The sequence below is a fragment of the Drosophila ananassae genome, chromosome 2L (genome assembly GCF_017639315.1).
Source record: "Drosophila ananassae strain 14024-0371.13 chromosome 2L, ASM1763931v2, whole genome shotgun sequence".
NCBI lineage: Eukaryota > Metazoa > Arthropoda > Insecta > Diptera > Drosophilidae > Drosophila > Drosophila ananassae.
In genome coordinates this window covers 21,516,770-21,533,150 of record NC_057927.1, presented here as the reverse complement: position 1 = coordinate 21,533,150, position 16,381 = coordinate 21,516,770, and the positions used below count along the sequence as shown (strand labels likewise).

Sequence of the window (16,381 nt, the reverse complement as noted above, 5' to 3'; positions counted from 1 at the left end):
AAAATGTGGCCAAAATTGAATTTTGAGCATTTTAAGGATCATTGATGCAGATCTACGGGGATGAGTATCCTGGTTCATAAATGGTACGCCGTTTTTGGATCGGATGCGAAATGGTTAAGATATTCGGCAAAAACTGCGAAGAGAGTGCTGATCGCACTTTTCCAAGGATTTTCCAAGGGGTACCATCATGATTTGGGCCAAAAATGGGGCCAAAATTGAATTTTGAGCATTTTAAGGATCATTTGATGCAGATCTATGGGGATGAGTTTCCTGATTCATAAATGGTACGCCGTTTTTGGATCGGATCCGAAATGGTTAAGATATTCGGCAAAAACTGCGAGGAAAGTGCTGATCGCACTTTTCCAAGGATTTTCCAAGGGGTACCATCATGATTTGGGCCAAAAATGGAGCCAAAATTGAATTTTGAGAATTTTAAGGATCATTTGATGCAGCTCTACGGGATGAGTTCCATGATTCATAAATGGTACGCCGTTTTTGGATCGGATGCGAAATGGTTAAGATATTCGGCAAAAACTGCGAGGAAAGTGCTGATCGCACTTTTCCAAGGATTTTCCATGGGGTACCATCATGATTTGGGCCAAAAATGGGGCCAAAATTGAATTTTGAGCATTTTAGGGATCATTTGATGCAGATCTACGGGGATGAGTTCCCTGATTCATAAATGGTACGCCGTTTTTGGATCGGATGCGAAATGGTTAAGATATTCGGCAAAAACTGCGAGGAAAGTGCTGATCGCACTTTTCCAAGGGTTTTCCAAGGGGTACCATCATGATTTGGGCCAAAAATGGAGCCAAAATTGAATTTTGAGCATTTTAAGGATCATTTGATGCACATCTACGGGATGAGTTCCCTGATTCATAAATGGTACGCCGTTTTTGGATCGGATGCGAAATGGTTAAGATATTCGGCAAAAACTGCGAGGAAAGTGCTGATCGCACTTTTCCAAGGATTTTCCAAGGGGTACCATCATGATTTGGGCCAAAAATGGGGCCAAAATTGAATTTTGAGCATTTTAAGGATCATTTGATGCAGATCTATGGGGATGAGTTTCCTGATTCATAAATGGTACGCCGTTTTTGGATCGGATGCGAAATGGTTAAGATATTCGGCAAAAACTGCGAAGAGAGTGCTGATCGCACTTTTCCAAGGATTTTCCAAGGGGTACCATCATGATTTGGGCCAAAAATGGGGCCAAAATTGAATTTTGAGTATTTGAGGGATAGTTTGATGCAGATCTACGGGGATGAGTTCCCTGATTCATAAATGGTACGCCGTTTTTGGATCGGATGCGAAATGGTTAAGATATTCGGCAAAAACTGCGAGGAAAGTGCTGATCGCACTTTTCCAAGGGTTTTCCAAGGGGTACCATCATGATTTTTAGGGATCATTTGATGCAGATCTACGGGGATGAGTTCCCTGATTCATAAATGGTACGTCGTTTTTGGATCGGATGCGAAATGGTTAAGATATTCGGCAAAAACTGCGAGGAAAGTGCTGATCGCACTTTTCCAAGGGTTTTCCAAGGGGTACCATCATGATTTGGGCCAAAAATGGAGCCAAAATTGAATTTTGAGCATTTTAAGGATCATTTGATGCAGATCTACGGGATGAGTTCCCTGATTCATAAATGGTACGCCGTTTTTGGATCGGATGCGAAATGGTTAAGATATTCGGCAAAAACTGCGAGGAAAGTGCTGATCGCACTTTTCCAAGGATTTTCCAAGGGGTACCATCAGGATTTGGGCCAAAAATGGGGCCAAAATTGAATTTTGAGCATTTTAAGGATCCATTGATGCAGATCTTCATAAATGGTACGCCGTTTTTGGATCGGATGCGAAATGGTTAAGATATTCGGCAAAAACTGCGAAGAGAGTGCTGATCGCACTTTTCCAAGGGTTTTTCAAGGGGTACCATCATGATTTGGCCAAAAATGGGGCCAAAATTGAATTTTGAGTATTTTAGGGATAGTTTGATGCAGATCTACGGGGATGAGTATCCTGATTCATAAATAGTACGCCGTTTTTGGATCGGAGGCGAAATGGTTAAGATATTCGGCAAAAACTGCGAGGAAAGTGCTGATCGCACTTTTCCAAGGGTTTTCCAAGGGGTACCATCATGATTTGGGCCAAAAATGGAGCCAAAATTGAATTTTGAGCATTTTAGGGATCATTTGATGCAGATCTACGGGATGAGTTCCCTGATTCATAAATGGTACGCCGTTTTTGGATCCGATGCGAAATGGTTAAGATATTCGGCAAAAACTGCGAAGAGAGTGCTGATCGCACTTTTCCAAGGGTTTTCCAAGGGGTACCATCATGATTTGGGCCAAAAATGGAGCCAAAATTGAATTTTGAGCATTTTAGGGATCATTTGATGCAGATCTACGGGATGAGTTCCCTGATTCATAAATGGTACGCCGTTTTTGGATCGGATGCGAAATGGTTAAGATATTCGGCAAAAACTTCGAGGAAAGTGCTGATCGCACTTTTCCAAGGATTTTCCAAGGGGTACCATCAGGATTTGGGCCAAAAATGGGGCCAAAATTGAATTTTGAGCATTTTAAGGATCATTTGATGCAGATCTATGGGATGAGTTTCCTGATTCATAAATGGTACGCCGTTTTTGGATCGGATGCGAAATGGTTAAGATATTCGGCAAAAACTGCGAAGAGAGTGCTGATCGCACTTTTCCAAGGATTTTCCAAGGGGTACCATCATGATTTGGGCCAAAAATGGGGCCAAAATTGAATTTTGAGTATTTGAGGGATATTTTGATGCAGATCTACGGGGATGAGTTCCCTGATTCATAAATGGTACGCCGTTTTTGGATCGGATGCGAAATGGTTAAGATATTCGGCAAAAACTGCGAGGAAAGTGCTGATCGCACTTTTCCAAGGGTTTTCCAAGGGGTACCATCATGATTTGGGCCAAAAATGGGGCCAAAATTGAATTTTGAGCATTTTAGGGATCATTTGATGCAGATCTACGGGGATGAGTTCCCTGATTCATAAATGGTACGCCGTTTTTGGATCGGATGCGAAATGGTTAAGATATTCGGCAAAAACTGCGAGGAAAGTGCTGATCGCACTTTTCCAAGGGTTTTCCAAGGGGTACCATCATGATTTGGGCCAAAAATGGTGCCAAAATTGAATTTTGAGCATTTTAGGGATCATTTGATGCAGATCTACGGGGATGAGTTCCCTGATTCATAAATGGTACGCCGTTTTTGGATCGGATGCGAAATGGTTAAGATATTCGGCAAAAACTGCGAGGAAAGTGCTGATCGCACTTTTCCAAGGGTTTTCCAAGGGGTACCATCATGATTTGGGCCAAAAATGGTGCCAAAATTGAATTTTGAGTATTTTAGGGATCAGTTTGATGCAGATCTACGGGGATGAGTTCCCTGATTCATAAATGGTACGCCGTTTTTGGATCGGATGCGAAATGGTTAAGATATTCGGCAAAAACTGCGAGGAAAGTGCCGATCGCACTTTTCCAAGGATTTTCCAAGGGGTACCATCATGATTTGGGCCAATTTTGAGTATTTGAGGGATAGTTTGATGCAGATCTACGGGGATGAGTTCCCTGATTCATAAATGGTACGCCGTTTTTGGATCGGATGCGAAATGGTTAAGATATTCGGCAAAAACTTCGAGGAAAGTGTTGATCGCACTTTTCCAAGGATTTTCCAAGGGGTACCATCAGGATTTGGGCCAAAAATGGGGCCAAAATTGAATTTTGAGCATTTTAAGGATCATTTGATGCAGATCTATGGGGATGAGTTTCCTGATTCATAAATGGTACGCCGTTTTTGGATCGGATGCGAAATGGTTAAGATATTCGGCAAAAACTGCGAAGAGAGTGCTGATCGCACTTTTCCAAGGATTTTCCAAGGGGTACCATCATGATTTGGGCCAAAAATGGGGCCAAAATTGAATTTTGAGTATTTGAGGGATAGTTTGATGCAGATCTACGGGGATGAGTTCCCTGATTCATAAATGGTACGCCGTATTTGGATCGGATGCGAAATGGTTAAGATATTCGGCAAAAACTGCGAGGAAAGTGCTGATCGCACTTTTCCAAGGGTTTTCCAAGGGGTACCATCATGATTTGGGGCAAAAATGGAGCCAAAATTAAATTTTGAGAATTTGAAGGATCCTTTGATGCAGCTCTACGGGGATGAGTTTCCTGATTCATAAATGGTACGCCGTTTTTGGATCGGATGCGAAATGGTTAAGATATTCGGCAAAAACTGCGAAGAGAGTGCTGATCGCACTTTTCCAAGGGTTTTTCAAGGGGTACCATCATGATTTGGGCCAAAAATGGGGCCAAAATTGAATTTTGAGTATTTTAGGGATAGTTTGATGCAGATCTACGGGGATGAGTATCCTGATTCATAAATAGTACGCCGTTTTTGGATCGGAGGCGAAATGGTTAAGATATTCGGCAAAAACTGCGAAGAAAGTGCTGATCGCACTTTTCCAAGGATTTTCCAAGGGGTACCATCATGATTTGGGCCAAAAATGGGGCCAAAATTGAATTTTGAGTATTTGAGGGATAGTTTGATGCAGATCTACGGGGATGAGTTCCCTGATTCATAAATGGTACGCCGTTTTTGGATCGGATGCGAAATGGTTAAGATATTCGGCAAAAACTGCGAGGAAAGTGCTGATCGCACTTTTCCAAGGGTTTTCCAAGGGGTACCATCATGATTTGGGCCAAAAATGGAGCCAAAATTGAATTTTGAGCATTTTAGGGATCATTTGATGCAGATCTACGGGATGAGTTCCCTGATTCATAAATGGTACGCCGTTTTTGGATCGGATGCGAAATGGTTAAGATATTCGGCAAAAACTGCGAAGAGAGTGCTGATCGCACTTTTCCAAGGATTTTCCAAGGGGTACCATCATGATTTGGGCCAAAAATGGTGCCAAAATTGAATTTTGAGTATTTGAGGGATAGTTTGATGCAGATCTACGGGGATGAGTTCCCTGATTCATAAATGGTACGCCGTTTTTGGATCGGATGCGAAATGGTTAAGATATTCGGCAAAAACTGCGAGGAAAGTGCTGATCGCACTTTTCCAAGGGTTTTCCAAGGGGTACCATCATGATTTGGGCCAAAAATGGAGCCAAAATTGAATTTTGAGCATTTTAGGGATCATTTGATGCAGATCTACGGGATGAGTTCCCTGATTCATAAATGGTACGCCGTTTTTGGATCGGATGCGAAATGGTTAAGATATTCGGCAAAAACTGCGAAGAGAGTGCTGATCGCACTTTTCCAAGGATTTTCCAAGGGGTACCATCATGATTTGGGCCAAAAATGGTGCCAAAATTGAATTTTGAGTATTTGAGGGATAGTTTGATGCAGATCTACGGGGATGAGTTCCCTGATTCATAAATGGTACGCCGTTTTTGGATCGGATGCGAAATGGTTAAGATATTCGGCAAAAACTGCGAGGAAAGTGCTGATCGCACTTTTCCAAGGGTTTTCCAAGGGGTACCATCATGATTTGGGCCAAAAATGGAGCCAAAATTGAATTTTGAGCATTTTAGGGATCATTTGATGCAGATCTACGGGATGAGTTTCCTGATTCATAAATGGTACGCCGTTTTTGGATCGGATGCGAAATGGTTAAGATATTCGGCAAAAACTGCGAGGAAAGTGCCGATCGCACTTTTCCAAGGATTTTCCAAGGGGTACCATCATGATTTGGGCCAATTTTGAGTATTTGAGGGATAGTTTGATGCAGATCTACGGGGATGAGTTCCCTGATTCATAAATGGTACGCCGTTTTTGGATCGGATGCGAAATGGTTAAGATATTCGGCAGAAACTGCGAGGAAAGTGCTGATCGCACTTTTCCAAGGGTTTTCCAAGGGGTACCATCATGATTTGGGCCAAAAATGGGGCCAAAATTGAATTTTGAGCATTTTAAGGATCATTTGATGCAGATCTATGGGGATGAGTTTCCTGATTCATAAATGGTACGCCGTTTTTGGATCGGATGCGAAATGGTTAAGATATTCGGCAAAAACTGCGAGGAAAGTGCCGATCGCACTTTTCCAAGGATTTTCCAAGGGGTACCATCATGATTTGGGCCAATTTTGAGTATTTGAGGGATAGTTTGATGCAGATCTACGGGGATGAGTTCCCTGATTCATAAATGGTACGCCGTTTTTGGATCGGATGCGAAATGGTTAAGATATTCGGCAAAAACTTCGAGGAAAGTGTTGATCGCACTTTTCCAAGGATTTTCCAAGGGGTACCATCAGGATTTGGGCCAAAAATGGGGCCAAAATTGAATTTTGAGCATTTTAAGGATCATTTGATGCAGATCTATGGGGATGAGTTTCCTGATTCATAAATGGTACGCCGTTTTTGGATCGGATGCGAAATGGTTAAGATATTCGGCAAAAACTGCGAAGAGAGTGCTGATCGCACTTTTCCAAGGATTTTCCAAGGGGTACCATCATGATTTGGGCCAAAAATGGGGCCAAAATTGAATTTTGAGTATTTGAGGGATAGTTTGATGCAGATCTACGGGGATGAGTTCCCTGATTCATAAATGGTACGCCGTTTTTGGATCGGATGCGAAATGGTTAAGATATTCGGCAAAAACTGCGAGGAAAGTGCTGATCGCACTTTTCCAAGGGTTTTCCAAGGGGTACCATCATGATTTGGGGCAAAAATGGAGCCAAAATTAAATTTTGAGAATTTGAAGGATCCTTTGATGCAGCTCTACGGGGATGAGTTTCCTGATTCATAAATGGAACGCCGTTTTTGGATCGGATGCGAAATGGTTAAGATATTCGGCAAAAACTGCGAAGAGAGTGCTGATCGCACTTTTCCAAGGGTTTTTCAAGGGGTACCATCATGATTTGGGCCAAAAATGGGGCCAAAATTGAATTTTGAGTATTTTAGGGATAGTTTGATGCAGATCTACGAGGATGAGTATCCTGATTCATAAATAGTACGCCGTTTTTGGATCGGAGGCGAAATGGTTAAGATATTCGGCAAAAACTGCGAAGAAAGTGCTGATCGCACTTTTCCAAGGATTTTCCAAGGGGTACCATCATGATTTGGGCCAAAAATGGGGCCAAAATTGAATTTTGAGTATTTGAGGGATAGTTTGATGCAGATCTACGGGGATGAGTTCCCTGATTCATAAATGGTACGCCGTTTTTGGATCGGATGCGAAATGGTTAAGATATTCGGCAAAAACTGCGAGGAAAGTGCTGATCGCACTTTTCCAAGGGTTTTCCAAGGGGTACCATCATGATTTGGGCCAAAAATGGAGCCAAAATTGAATTTTGAGCATTTTAGGGATCATTTGATGCAGATCTACGGGATGAGTTCCCTGATTCATAAATGGTACGCCGTTTTTGGATCGGATGCGAAATGGTTAAGATATTCGGCAAAAACTGCGAAGAGAGTGCTGATCGCACTTTTCCAAGGATTTTCCAAGGGGTACCATCATGATTTGGGCCAAAAATGGGGCCAAAATTGAATTTTGAGTATTTGAGGGATAGTTTGATGCAGATCTACGGGGATGAGTTCCCTGATTCATAAATGGTACGCCGTTTTTGGATCGGATGCGAAATGGTTAAGATATTCGGCAAAAACTGCGAAGAGAGTGCTGATCGCACTTTTCCAAGGATTTTCCAAGGGGTACCATCATGATTTGGGCCAAAAATGGGGCCAAAATTGAATTTTGAGTATTTGAGGGATAGTTTGATGCAGATCTACGGGGATGAGTTCCCTGATTCATAAATGGTACGCCGTTTTTGGATCGGATGCGAAATAGTTAAGATATTCGGCAAAAACTGCGAAGAGAGTGCTGATCGCACTTTTCCAAGGATTTTCCAAGGGGTACCATCATGATTTGGGCCAAAAATGGGGCCAAAATTGAATTTTGAGCATTTTAGGGATCATTTGATGCAGATCTACGGGGATGAGTTCCCTGATTCATAAATAGTACGCCGTTTTTGGATCGGATGCGAAATGGTTAAGATATTCGGCAAAAACTGCGAGGAAAGTGCTGATCGCACTTTTCCAAGGGTTTTCCAAGGGGTACCATCATGATTTGGGGCAAAAATGGAGCCAAAATTGAATTTTGAGAATTTGAAGGATCCTTTGATGCAGCTCTACGGGGATGAGTTTCCTGATTCATAAATGGAACGCCGTTTTTGGATCGGATGCGAAATGGTTAAGATATTCGGCAAAAACTGCGAAGAGAGTGCTGATCGCACTTTTCCAAGGGTTTTTCAAGGGGTACCATCATGATTTGGGCCAAAAATGGGGCCAAAATTGAATTTTGAGTATTTTAGGGATAGTTTGATGCAGATCTACGGGGATGAGTATCCTGATTCATAAATAGTACGCCGTTTTTGGATCGGAGGCGAAATGGTTAAGATATTCGGCAAAAACTGCGAAGAAAGTGCTGATCGCACTTTTCCAAGGATTTTCCAAGGGGTACCATCATGATTTGGGCCAAAAATGGGGCCAAAATTGAATTTTGAGTATTTGAGGGATAGTTTGATGCAGATCTACGGGGATGAGTTCCCTGATTCATAAATGGTACGCCGTTTTTGGATCGGATGCGAAATGGTTAAGATATTCGGCAAAAACTGCGAGGAAAGTGCTGATCGCACTTTTCCAAGGGTTTTCCAAGGGGTACCATCATGATTTGGGCCAAAAATGGAGCCAAAATTGAATTTTGAGCATTTTAGGGATAGTTTGATGCAGATCTACGGGGATGAGTTCCCTGATTCATAAATGGTACGCCGTTTTTGGATCGGATGCGAAATGGTTAAGATATTCGGCAAAAACTTCGAGGAAAGTGCTGATCGCACTTTTCCAAGGATTTTCCAAGGGGTACCATCAGGATTTGGGCCAAAAATGGGGCCAAAATTGAATTTTGAGCATTTTAAGGATCATTTGATGCAGATCTATGGGGATGAGTTTCCTGATTCATAAATGGTACGCCGTTTTTGGATCGGATGCGAAATGGTTAAGATATTCGGCAAAAACTGCGAAGAGAGTGCTGATCGCACTTTTCCAAGGATTTTCCAAGGGGTACCATCATGATTTGGGCCAAAAATGGGGCCAAAATTGAATTTTGAGTATTTGAGGGATATTTTGATGCAGATCTACGGGGATGAGTTCCCTGATTCATAAATGGTACGCCGTTTTTGGATCGGATGCGAAATGGTTAAGATATTCGGCAAAAACTGCGAGGAAAGTGCTGATCGCACTTTTCCAAGGGTTTTCCAAGGGGTACCATCATGATTTGGGCCAAAAATGGGGCCAAAATTGAATTTTGAGCATTTTAAGGATCATTTGATGCAGATCTATGGGGATGAGTTTCCTGATTCATAAATGGTACGCCGTTTTTGGATCGGATGCGAAATGGTTAAGATATTCGGCAAAAACTGCGAGGAAAGTGCCGATCGCACTTTTCCAAGGATTTTCCAAGGGGTACCATCATGATTTGGGCCAAAAATGGGGCCAAAATTGAATTTTGAGCATTTTAGGGATCATTTGATGCAGATCTACGGCGATGAGTTCCCTGATTCATAAATGGTACGCCGTTTTTGGATCGGATGCGAAATGGTTAAGATATTCGGCAAAAACTGCGAGGAAAGTGCCGATCGCACTTTTCCAAGGATTTTCCAAGGGGTACCATCATGATTTGGGCCAAAAATGGGGCCAAAATTGAATTTTGAGCATTTTAGGGATCATTTGATGCAGATCTACGGCGATGAGTTCCCTGATTCATAAATGGTACGCCGTTTTTGGATCGGATGCGAAATGGTTAAGATATTCGGCAAAAACTGCGAAGAAAGTGCTGATCGCACTTTTCCAAGGATTTTCCAAGGGGTACCATCATGATTTGGGCCAAAAATGGGGCCAAAATTGAATTTTGAGCATTTTAAGGATCATTTGATGCAGATCTATGGGGATGAGTTTCCTGATTCATAAATGGTACGCCGTTTTTGGATCGGATGCGAAATGGTTAAGATATTTGGCAAAAACTGCGAGGAAAGTGCTGATCGCACTTTGGGCCAAGACACCAAGACGTTCCTTTCCAAGCTCATATCTCGGCTATTTCTAGACGGATTTTGGTAAGGGATTTTATTTTGTAACCAGGTATCCTGATGGTATCCCTTGCCAAAATCGCGAAAATTGGGTTGAAATTTTCGTTGCCCTTTTTTCAAAATCTTGGGATGCAATTCGAAGGATATCGGTGTCCTGATAACAAAATAACCCTTCTCGAAATCTGTTTCGAAATAGCCGAGATATGAGCTTGGACAGGAACGCCTTAGCGGCCAAAACGCGGCGCAAATTTATTGAAAATCGTATGGCAGAAAATCTGAAGTACCACGCGGGGTAAAAGTCATAGAAGCACAATTATAAATCCAGAAAATCGGAGATTTGAACTTTGGATACGTATTCCAAAGATATGGTAACTGCTAGATGTCATTTTTTTTATTTTAGTTGGTACACATACATTTCAAAAATGGTGTGCACTAAAAACAATGATGGTCAACGCAATTACATACTTGGACTTTTGTTCAGCGGAGCAGAAAGGTTTGGGGCAGGTGAGATTTTTGGGTGGAGATTTTTTGCTGTTAGCCAGTGTAATTTGAATGAAGACATTTATTTTTAAATATGCATTATAAATTTAAAAATTTTTGATTAAATAGGGTGCTTTACAACTTTGCGTTAACATGAATGGCCAGAACACCGTCATCCTCGGAGCTGCCGATGTAGATGTTGGCCCTTCCATCAGATCCGACAGTGACAGTCTTGCCAGTGCAGGAAGATCCACTCTTTGAGCCGGAGATGACGTCGCAGTAGGTTCCCGCGGGAAGGCCGGTCTGAACGGAGCTGTTGAGGTCGTAGTTGTCGTTGTTGAATGCAACAAATCCCTTGCTGCCGCGGCTGAAGGCGATCTGGTTGCTTCCATTATCCCACCAGTTTTGGATGGCATCGGAACCGACGGCGTTCCGGAAGTCGACCATGTTGTAGATCTGCCTCCAGCATCAGTAGTGGGAGGGCCCTGGTCGGTATCCGTGAAGGAGAAGGAGGACATGACGCGCGGAGTACCGAAAGGATGGGCCAACATGAAGGCGGAGGCCATCTTGTACTGCTTGGGCATCTTGTAGGTGAGAACATCGGCACCGCCGGCTCCATGTCCGCGCTCGTTGTCGTGGTTGTCGACGAAGACCAGGGAGCGATCGGAGGCAGCAAAGCCCCAGCCCACACCCCAGTTGACCAGATACTGAAGCTGGTCCTTGCCACGGAAGGCCTTTCCAATGGAGTCGGAGTGACGGAACTCGGTGATGGCTCCCAGGCCAGTGTACTCGGACTTGCTTATGGCCTCGCCACCCATGTCAATCACCTCTTGGGCGATGTAGGCCCTGGCACCGGACTCGAAGCCGTGGTCGGTGTTCAGATTCTTCAGGCTTCCGTAGATCACTCCCAGATCAGCGGGCCACATGTGCTTGGCAGCGTCCACACGGATCCCAGCCACTCCCAGATCGATCAGGTGGTTCAGGAACTCGACAATCTTCTCCTGAACGTAAGAGTTGCCCTGGTTGAGGTCGCGAAGTCCGACCAGCTCGCAGTTGCGCACCTGGTTGGCATCGTTGTAGTTGGAGATGGCACAGGTGGGGTTGAAGTCCAGGGAGGAGAATGGCACTCCTGGATAGCTCTTGCTACTGGGACTGGCGGTGCTGCCACCAGTGCCGTAAGTGCCTCCATCAGCAGCCATGTGGTTGAAGACGACGTCCACGTAGATTCGCACTCCCACATTGTTGCAACACCTGACCATGCTGGCGAATTGCTCCTCATTACCGGAACGGGTAACCAGTTTGTAGGAGATGGGTTGGTAACGCTCCCACCAAGGGCGGCTGTCCTTCACAGCGTTTTCGTTAACAGGAGATACCTGCACACCAGCATAGCCGTAGGGTCCCAGGAAGTTCTCGCACTCAGCGGCAATGTCGTCCCACTTCCACTCGAAGAGGTGGACCATGCCACTGCGTCCTGAGGCGTAGTTGGTGTTGAACTGGGCGTTGGCCACCGCCAGGAGGGCGAGGCATACAATACTCTTTGCCAGGAACATTTTAATTCAAAGCTGAATTTTGCTCTGAAGCAGTGAAGGCCCTGTGGCCGCTTATATAGGGGTCTACTGATTCGCGGGATTGATTAAATCTCGGGATCTAATCAACTCCAGGGGAATTTCTTCGCTTTTAGTGGGGTACGATAACACTAGTTTACAAATTTAAATGTAATCGAGTGAACCTTAAAATTGATGATTGTTTTATAGTAATTTGGGGTCGGAGAACACGAAAATGACATCCGTTTATTTTTCTTAAGAACCGTTTTTGAGATATTTTTGAAAATCGTGTTTTTGAGGTCCTTTTTCAGTTTTTTTGGTAATATCTCATGAAAAAAACTGTTTACAAACAAAAAAAGGATATTGATTGACAGGTATTGAAGTAACGTTTACGTGGATATATAATATGTGCAGATTGAATCAAATCTCTGTAATGCACAAGCGAACAAAGTACAAAAATAGTGTCATTTTCGACCAATTGAAAAATTGAAATTTTCAAAATTGGTCGAATATTTTTGTACTTTGTTCGCTTGTGCATTACAGAGATTTGATTCAATCTGCACATATTATATATCCACGTAAACGTTACTTCAATACCTGTCAATCAATATCCTTTTTTTGTTTGTAAACAGTTTTTTTCATGAGATATTACCAAAAAACTGAAAAAGGACCTCAAAAACACGATTTTCAAAAATATCTCAAAAACGGTTCTTAAGAAAAATAAACGGATGTCATTTTCGTGTTCTCCGACCCCAAATTACTATAAAAAACACTTTTTTTTGGAGGTTCATTTTTGGTGTAAACTAGTGTAATCAACCATAGCTTATCAAAATTCGAACAGACCAACAGGCTGGTACGGGTTGATGACTATGACGATAAGTTGAGGAATTCCTTAAACACTGCATTCCTTTTATATCGCACGAAATGCGTAATTTATGTACCACTTCAGACGCACGACAATTGCAGCGTGATCGGTTCAGACTATGACATATGCATCAGTTTATGGTGAATAAACAAAACACATTATTTATTTATTACTATTTTAAATAAATTTCCATATGAAATCTACTATAGATGCCTCCGAAATGGCCTTTTCGCCTTTGCCTTTTCTACCCAATCCTCTAGATTCGCGAGGATGTACCCAAACCAACAAATTTGCATCATCTGACCAATTAACCTGCTGCACTTGAGAGGCTCCCATGGTTTTCGATAAATGGATTTAGTTGATAGTATTGCCGTTTAAGTTAAATACTTTCAAATAAGCTTTACTTAAGTAGTATTTCAAAATGTTAAGTTTAAATAACGATTTGAAAAAGTTGAAAGCGCGGGTAAAGTTCTGTTTCATTATCGGACATAGGGCACATATCGATAGTAGCTATCGAAGCAAAAATTGTTCATAAAAATTTTAATTTGTTTTGTTTAATATATTATTTAGATGTATTATATAACATTTAGATTTTAATTTACTTGGACCATGTAATATATATAAATATATTTTATGAAAAAAACTCTTTTTATCGAAACTGTCATGCCTGACGCCGCAACAGCTGATTTGTGAGACGCTCATCTCCAGCGGCTCGAACAGCTGACGACGTGCACTTGGCGACGTAACTTTGATTGTTATTGTTGTTGGACAAGAGAGGTTTTGGATCGGCTCAGGAAAACCAGTTTGTGGAAGTGGAAGTGGCCAACGTGAGCATAACTGCAACGGCAACTGACCAACTATTACAAGCCACCAACGAGAGAGGGGGAAAAGCGACAGCGGCGTATGCCCGCCGAAAAGAAAGTTTTGACGCAATCCACGGGCCGCTGCCTGTAATGAAGAAGCGTCGACGCCGCAGTAGCTGCTGCACTATACCCGCGGACGGACGCAGCTACGGTTTACCTGTGGATCTCTGGGTTAGTTGGGCCCTGTTCCGCCCTTTATCTTAATCATATTCCCCCCTAAGACCTCGTCTTTGTCTCTTTATCTTGCCAGCAGCATCGGAATTGGAACTGAAATTGGGATCGAACATCGGACAACAAGCAACGAGTCATCTGACATTCGAACAACAAAAGCCTCACATTGCGGGAAAAGTGAAATCGCTGATAAACCCAAATACCCCCAGTCGATTGTTGTGAGAGTCAGTGGACTGAACCATCTGAACCTGGAATCTATTTTAAGAGCATGGACGAATTGGCTCGCACTTGGGTATAACCGAGATAATAGTGAAGTAATCGCCCAGACAGGGAAATCAGACAAGCGACATCCCCACGCTCCACTGAGCATGACACTTGTAAGTTCCATCCACTACATTCCGCGCAATCCCCACTTGCCTTTTCCACCTACTCCTGTTATTTCTTCATCTTTGTCTACGCATTTTTACACATCAATTTGGCCATCAAGATGATGAATGTGTAAACAATTCGGAGTTTGCGCCCGGCCGCACCTTTTAAACGCTTTGAATGAAAGATACAGTCCGACTTCTTTAAGTCGGAAACCATAAATCCTTCAAATTTCCATCCTCATGTGTGGGAAAAATCATTTCTATAAATATTAATGCACTTTTTAAAAGTTACATTAATTTGTAACATTAAAAACACCTAATTTCCATATTAACATCCGATAAAAATTCAATTTATGGAATTTCAACTGTAATAACGCCGTTGGCATATTCGGTTTTCTTTATTTTTCAGAAATGCCATTGAAGAGTTGGCAGTCGCAGCAATAAAAGTGAAATCCGTACGAGAAACCGCACGCATACGAAAAGCGAATCCAAAGCAGTTCCGAAATAGACATGGCGGTAACCACAGGCTCCAGCAGCGGAGCAACCACCACCGCTCCTCCCCCCGTTCAGCGTCGCAAGCACAGTACACGGGAGCAACTCCATCAGATGCTTGCTGGCGGTCTGTCCGCCGCAATCACACGTTCCACCTGCCAGCCTCTGGATGTGCTCAAGATCCGTTTCCAACTTCAAGTGGAGCCGCTGGGCAAGGTGCGCGGAAAGGAAGTTGGTTCTGTGGGAGGCCTTACCTCCAAATACACGTCAATTGGACAGGCGATAAAAACCATATATCGGGAAGAAGGGCTTCTGGCCTTCTGGAAGGGCCACAATCCTGCCCAGGTGCTGAGTATCATGTATGGTATTTGCCAGTTTTGGACATACGAACAGCTCAGCCTACTTGCCAAGCAGACGACATACCTGTCCGACCATCAGCACCTATCCAATTTTATGTGTGGCGCCGCTGCCGGAGGAGCAGCGGTCATTATATCTACACCTCTGGACGTAATCCGCACCCGACTGATTGCGCAAGATACTAGCAAAGGTTACCGGAATGCCACACGTGCTGTGTCAGCCATAGTACGTCAGGAGGGTCCCAGGGGCATGTACCGCGGACTGTCGTCTGCTTTGCTGCAGATCACTCCACTGATGGGAACCAATTTCATGGCCTATCGTTTATTCAGCGACTGGGCGTGTGCCTTCCTGGAGGTTGGAGACCGCAGCCAACTGCCCACCTGGACCCTTTTGGTGCTGGGAGCCTCCTCGGGCATGCTCTCCAAGACGATCGTTTACCCCTTCGACCTAATCAAGAAGCGGCTTCAGATCCAGGGCTTCGAATCGAACCGCCAAACCTTCGGACAGACATTGCAGTGCCGTGGAGTCTGGGATTGCTTGCAACAAACAGTGCGGCAGGAGGGCGTGCGCGGCTTGTACAAGGGCGTGGCCCCCACACTCCTCAAGTCAAGCATGACAACGGCCCTGTACTTTAGCATTTACGACAAGCTCAAGCAGGTGCGCTTCTAGGTCGGATCGGTGTCGGAGCCGCAATAGCGAGTCGGGGGTTAATGGGAGCGGGAGCTCAAACCCATTGTGGCAGAATCTACGCTGTATTTTCTATTTTTATATACATTTACCACAGCGTGTACATAATATTAAGACATAGGCTAGCTGTTGATTAGTTTTCGATTATGTGTACGGGGTTTCAGTTTATCTTAGTTTAATTAATTTGGGCAGCGCACACACCCAACTACAAGTTATCTATATTCTATATTACACCCACATGTATATTCATATAGTTTTTAGTTGAGTATTCGAAGCAAAGCCACTCAAATCCATTTTTATGTTAACCTTTTGTTGAATTTGCAAACGAAAACAACTGAGGCCAGGCCGCACGCTTTGTTTTATTATGATTATCAACTTTAACTATTCAGGGACTTTAATAAAACTTGACTACATTGAAAGGTTGAAAGAGTT

General features: G+C 43.3%; 1 protein-coding gene and 1 pseudogene across 3 annotated transcripts; one reads left to right on the top strand and one right to left on the bottom strand.

Annotated features, from left to right (window-relative positions):
- Nucleotides 1-10,704: 10,704 nt before the first annotated feature.
- LOC6492909 lies at nucleotides 10,705-12,198 on the bottom strand (annotated as a pseudogene).
- A 1,502-nt stretch (nucleotides 12,199-13,700) lies between these two features.
- LOC6498969 (mitochondrial thiamine pyrophosphate carrier) lies at nucleotides 13,701-16,368 on the top strand. 3 transcript variants are annotated; one of them, XM_001955550.4, is made up of 3 exons: nucleotides 13,701-14,045; nucleotides 14,125-14,422; nucleotides 14,823-16,368. In XM_001955550.4, exon 3 carries the CDS (start codon nucleotides 14,924-14,926, stop codon nucleotides 15,929-15,931), a length of 1,008 nt encoding a protein of 335 aa, XP_001955586.1. In that variant the 5' UTR covers nucleotides 13,701-14,045; nucleotides 14,125-14,422; nucleotides 14,823-14,923; the 3' UTR covers nucleotides 15,932-16,368. The 3 variants fall into 3 exon arrangements, with proteins under 3 accessions (XP_001955586.1, XP_032312081.1, XP_014765854.1); XM_032456190.2 differs by having other exon boundaries at nucleotides 14,096-14,422; XM_014910368.3 differs by having other exon boundaries at nucleotides 13,702-14,045; nucleotides 14,128-14,422.
- Nucleotides 16,369-16,381: the final 13 nt, after the last annotated feature.

Excerpts from the sequence above, each read along its gene's own strand:
- LOC6498969 (XM_001955550.4), top strand. The coding sequence starts at position 14,924 with ATGGCGGTAACCACAGGCTCCAGCAGCGGAGCAACCACCACCGCTCCT.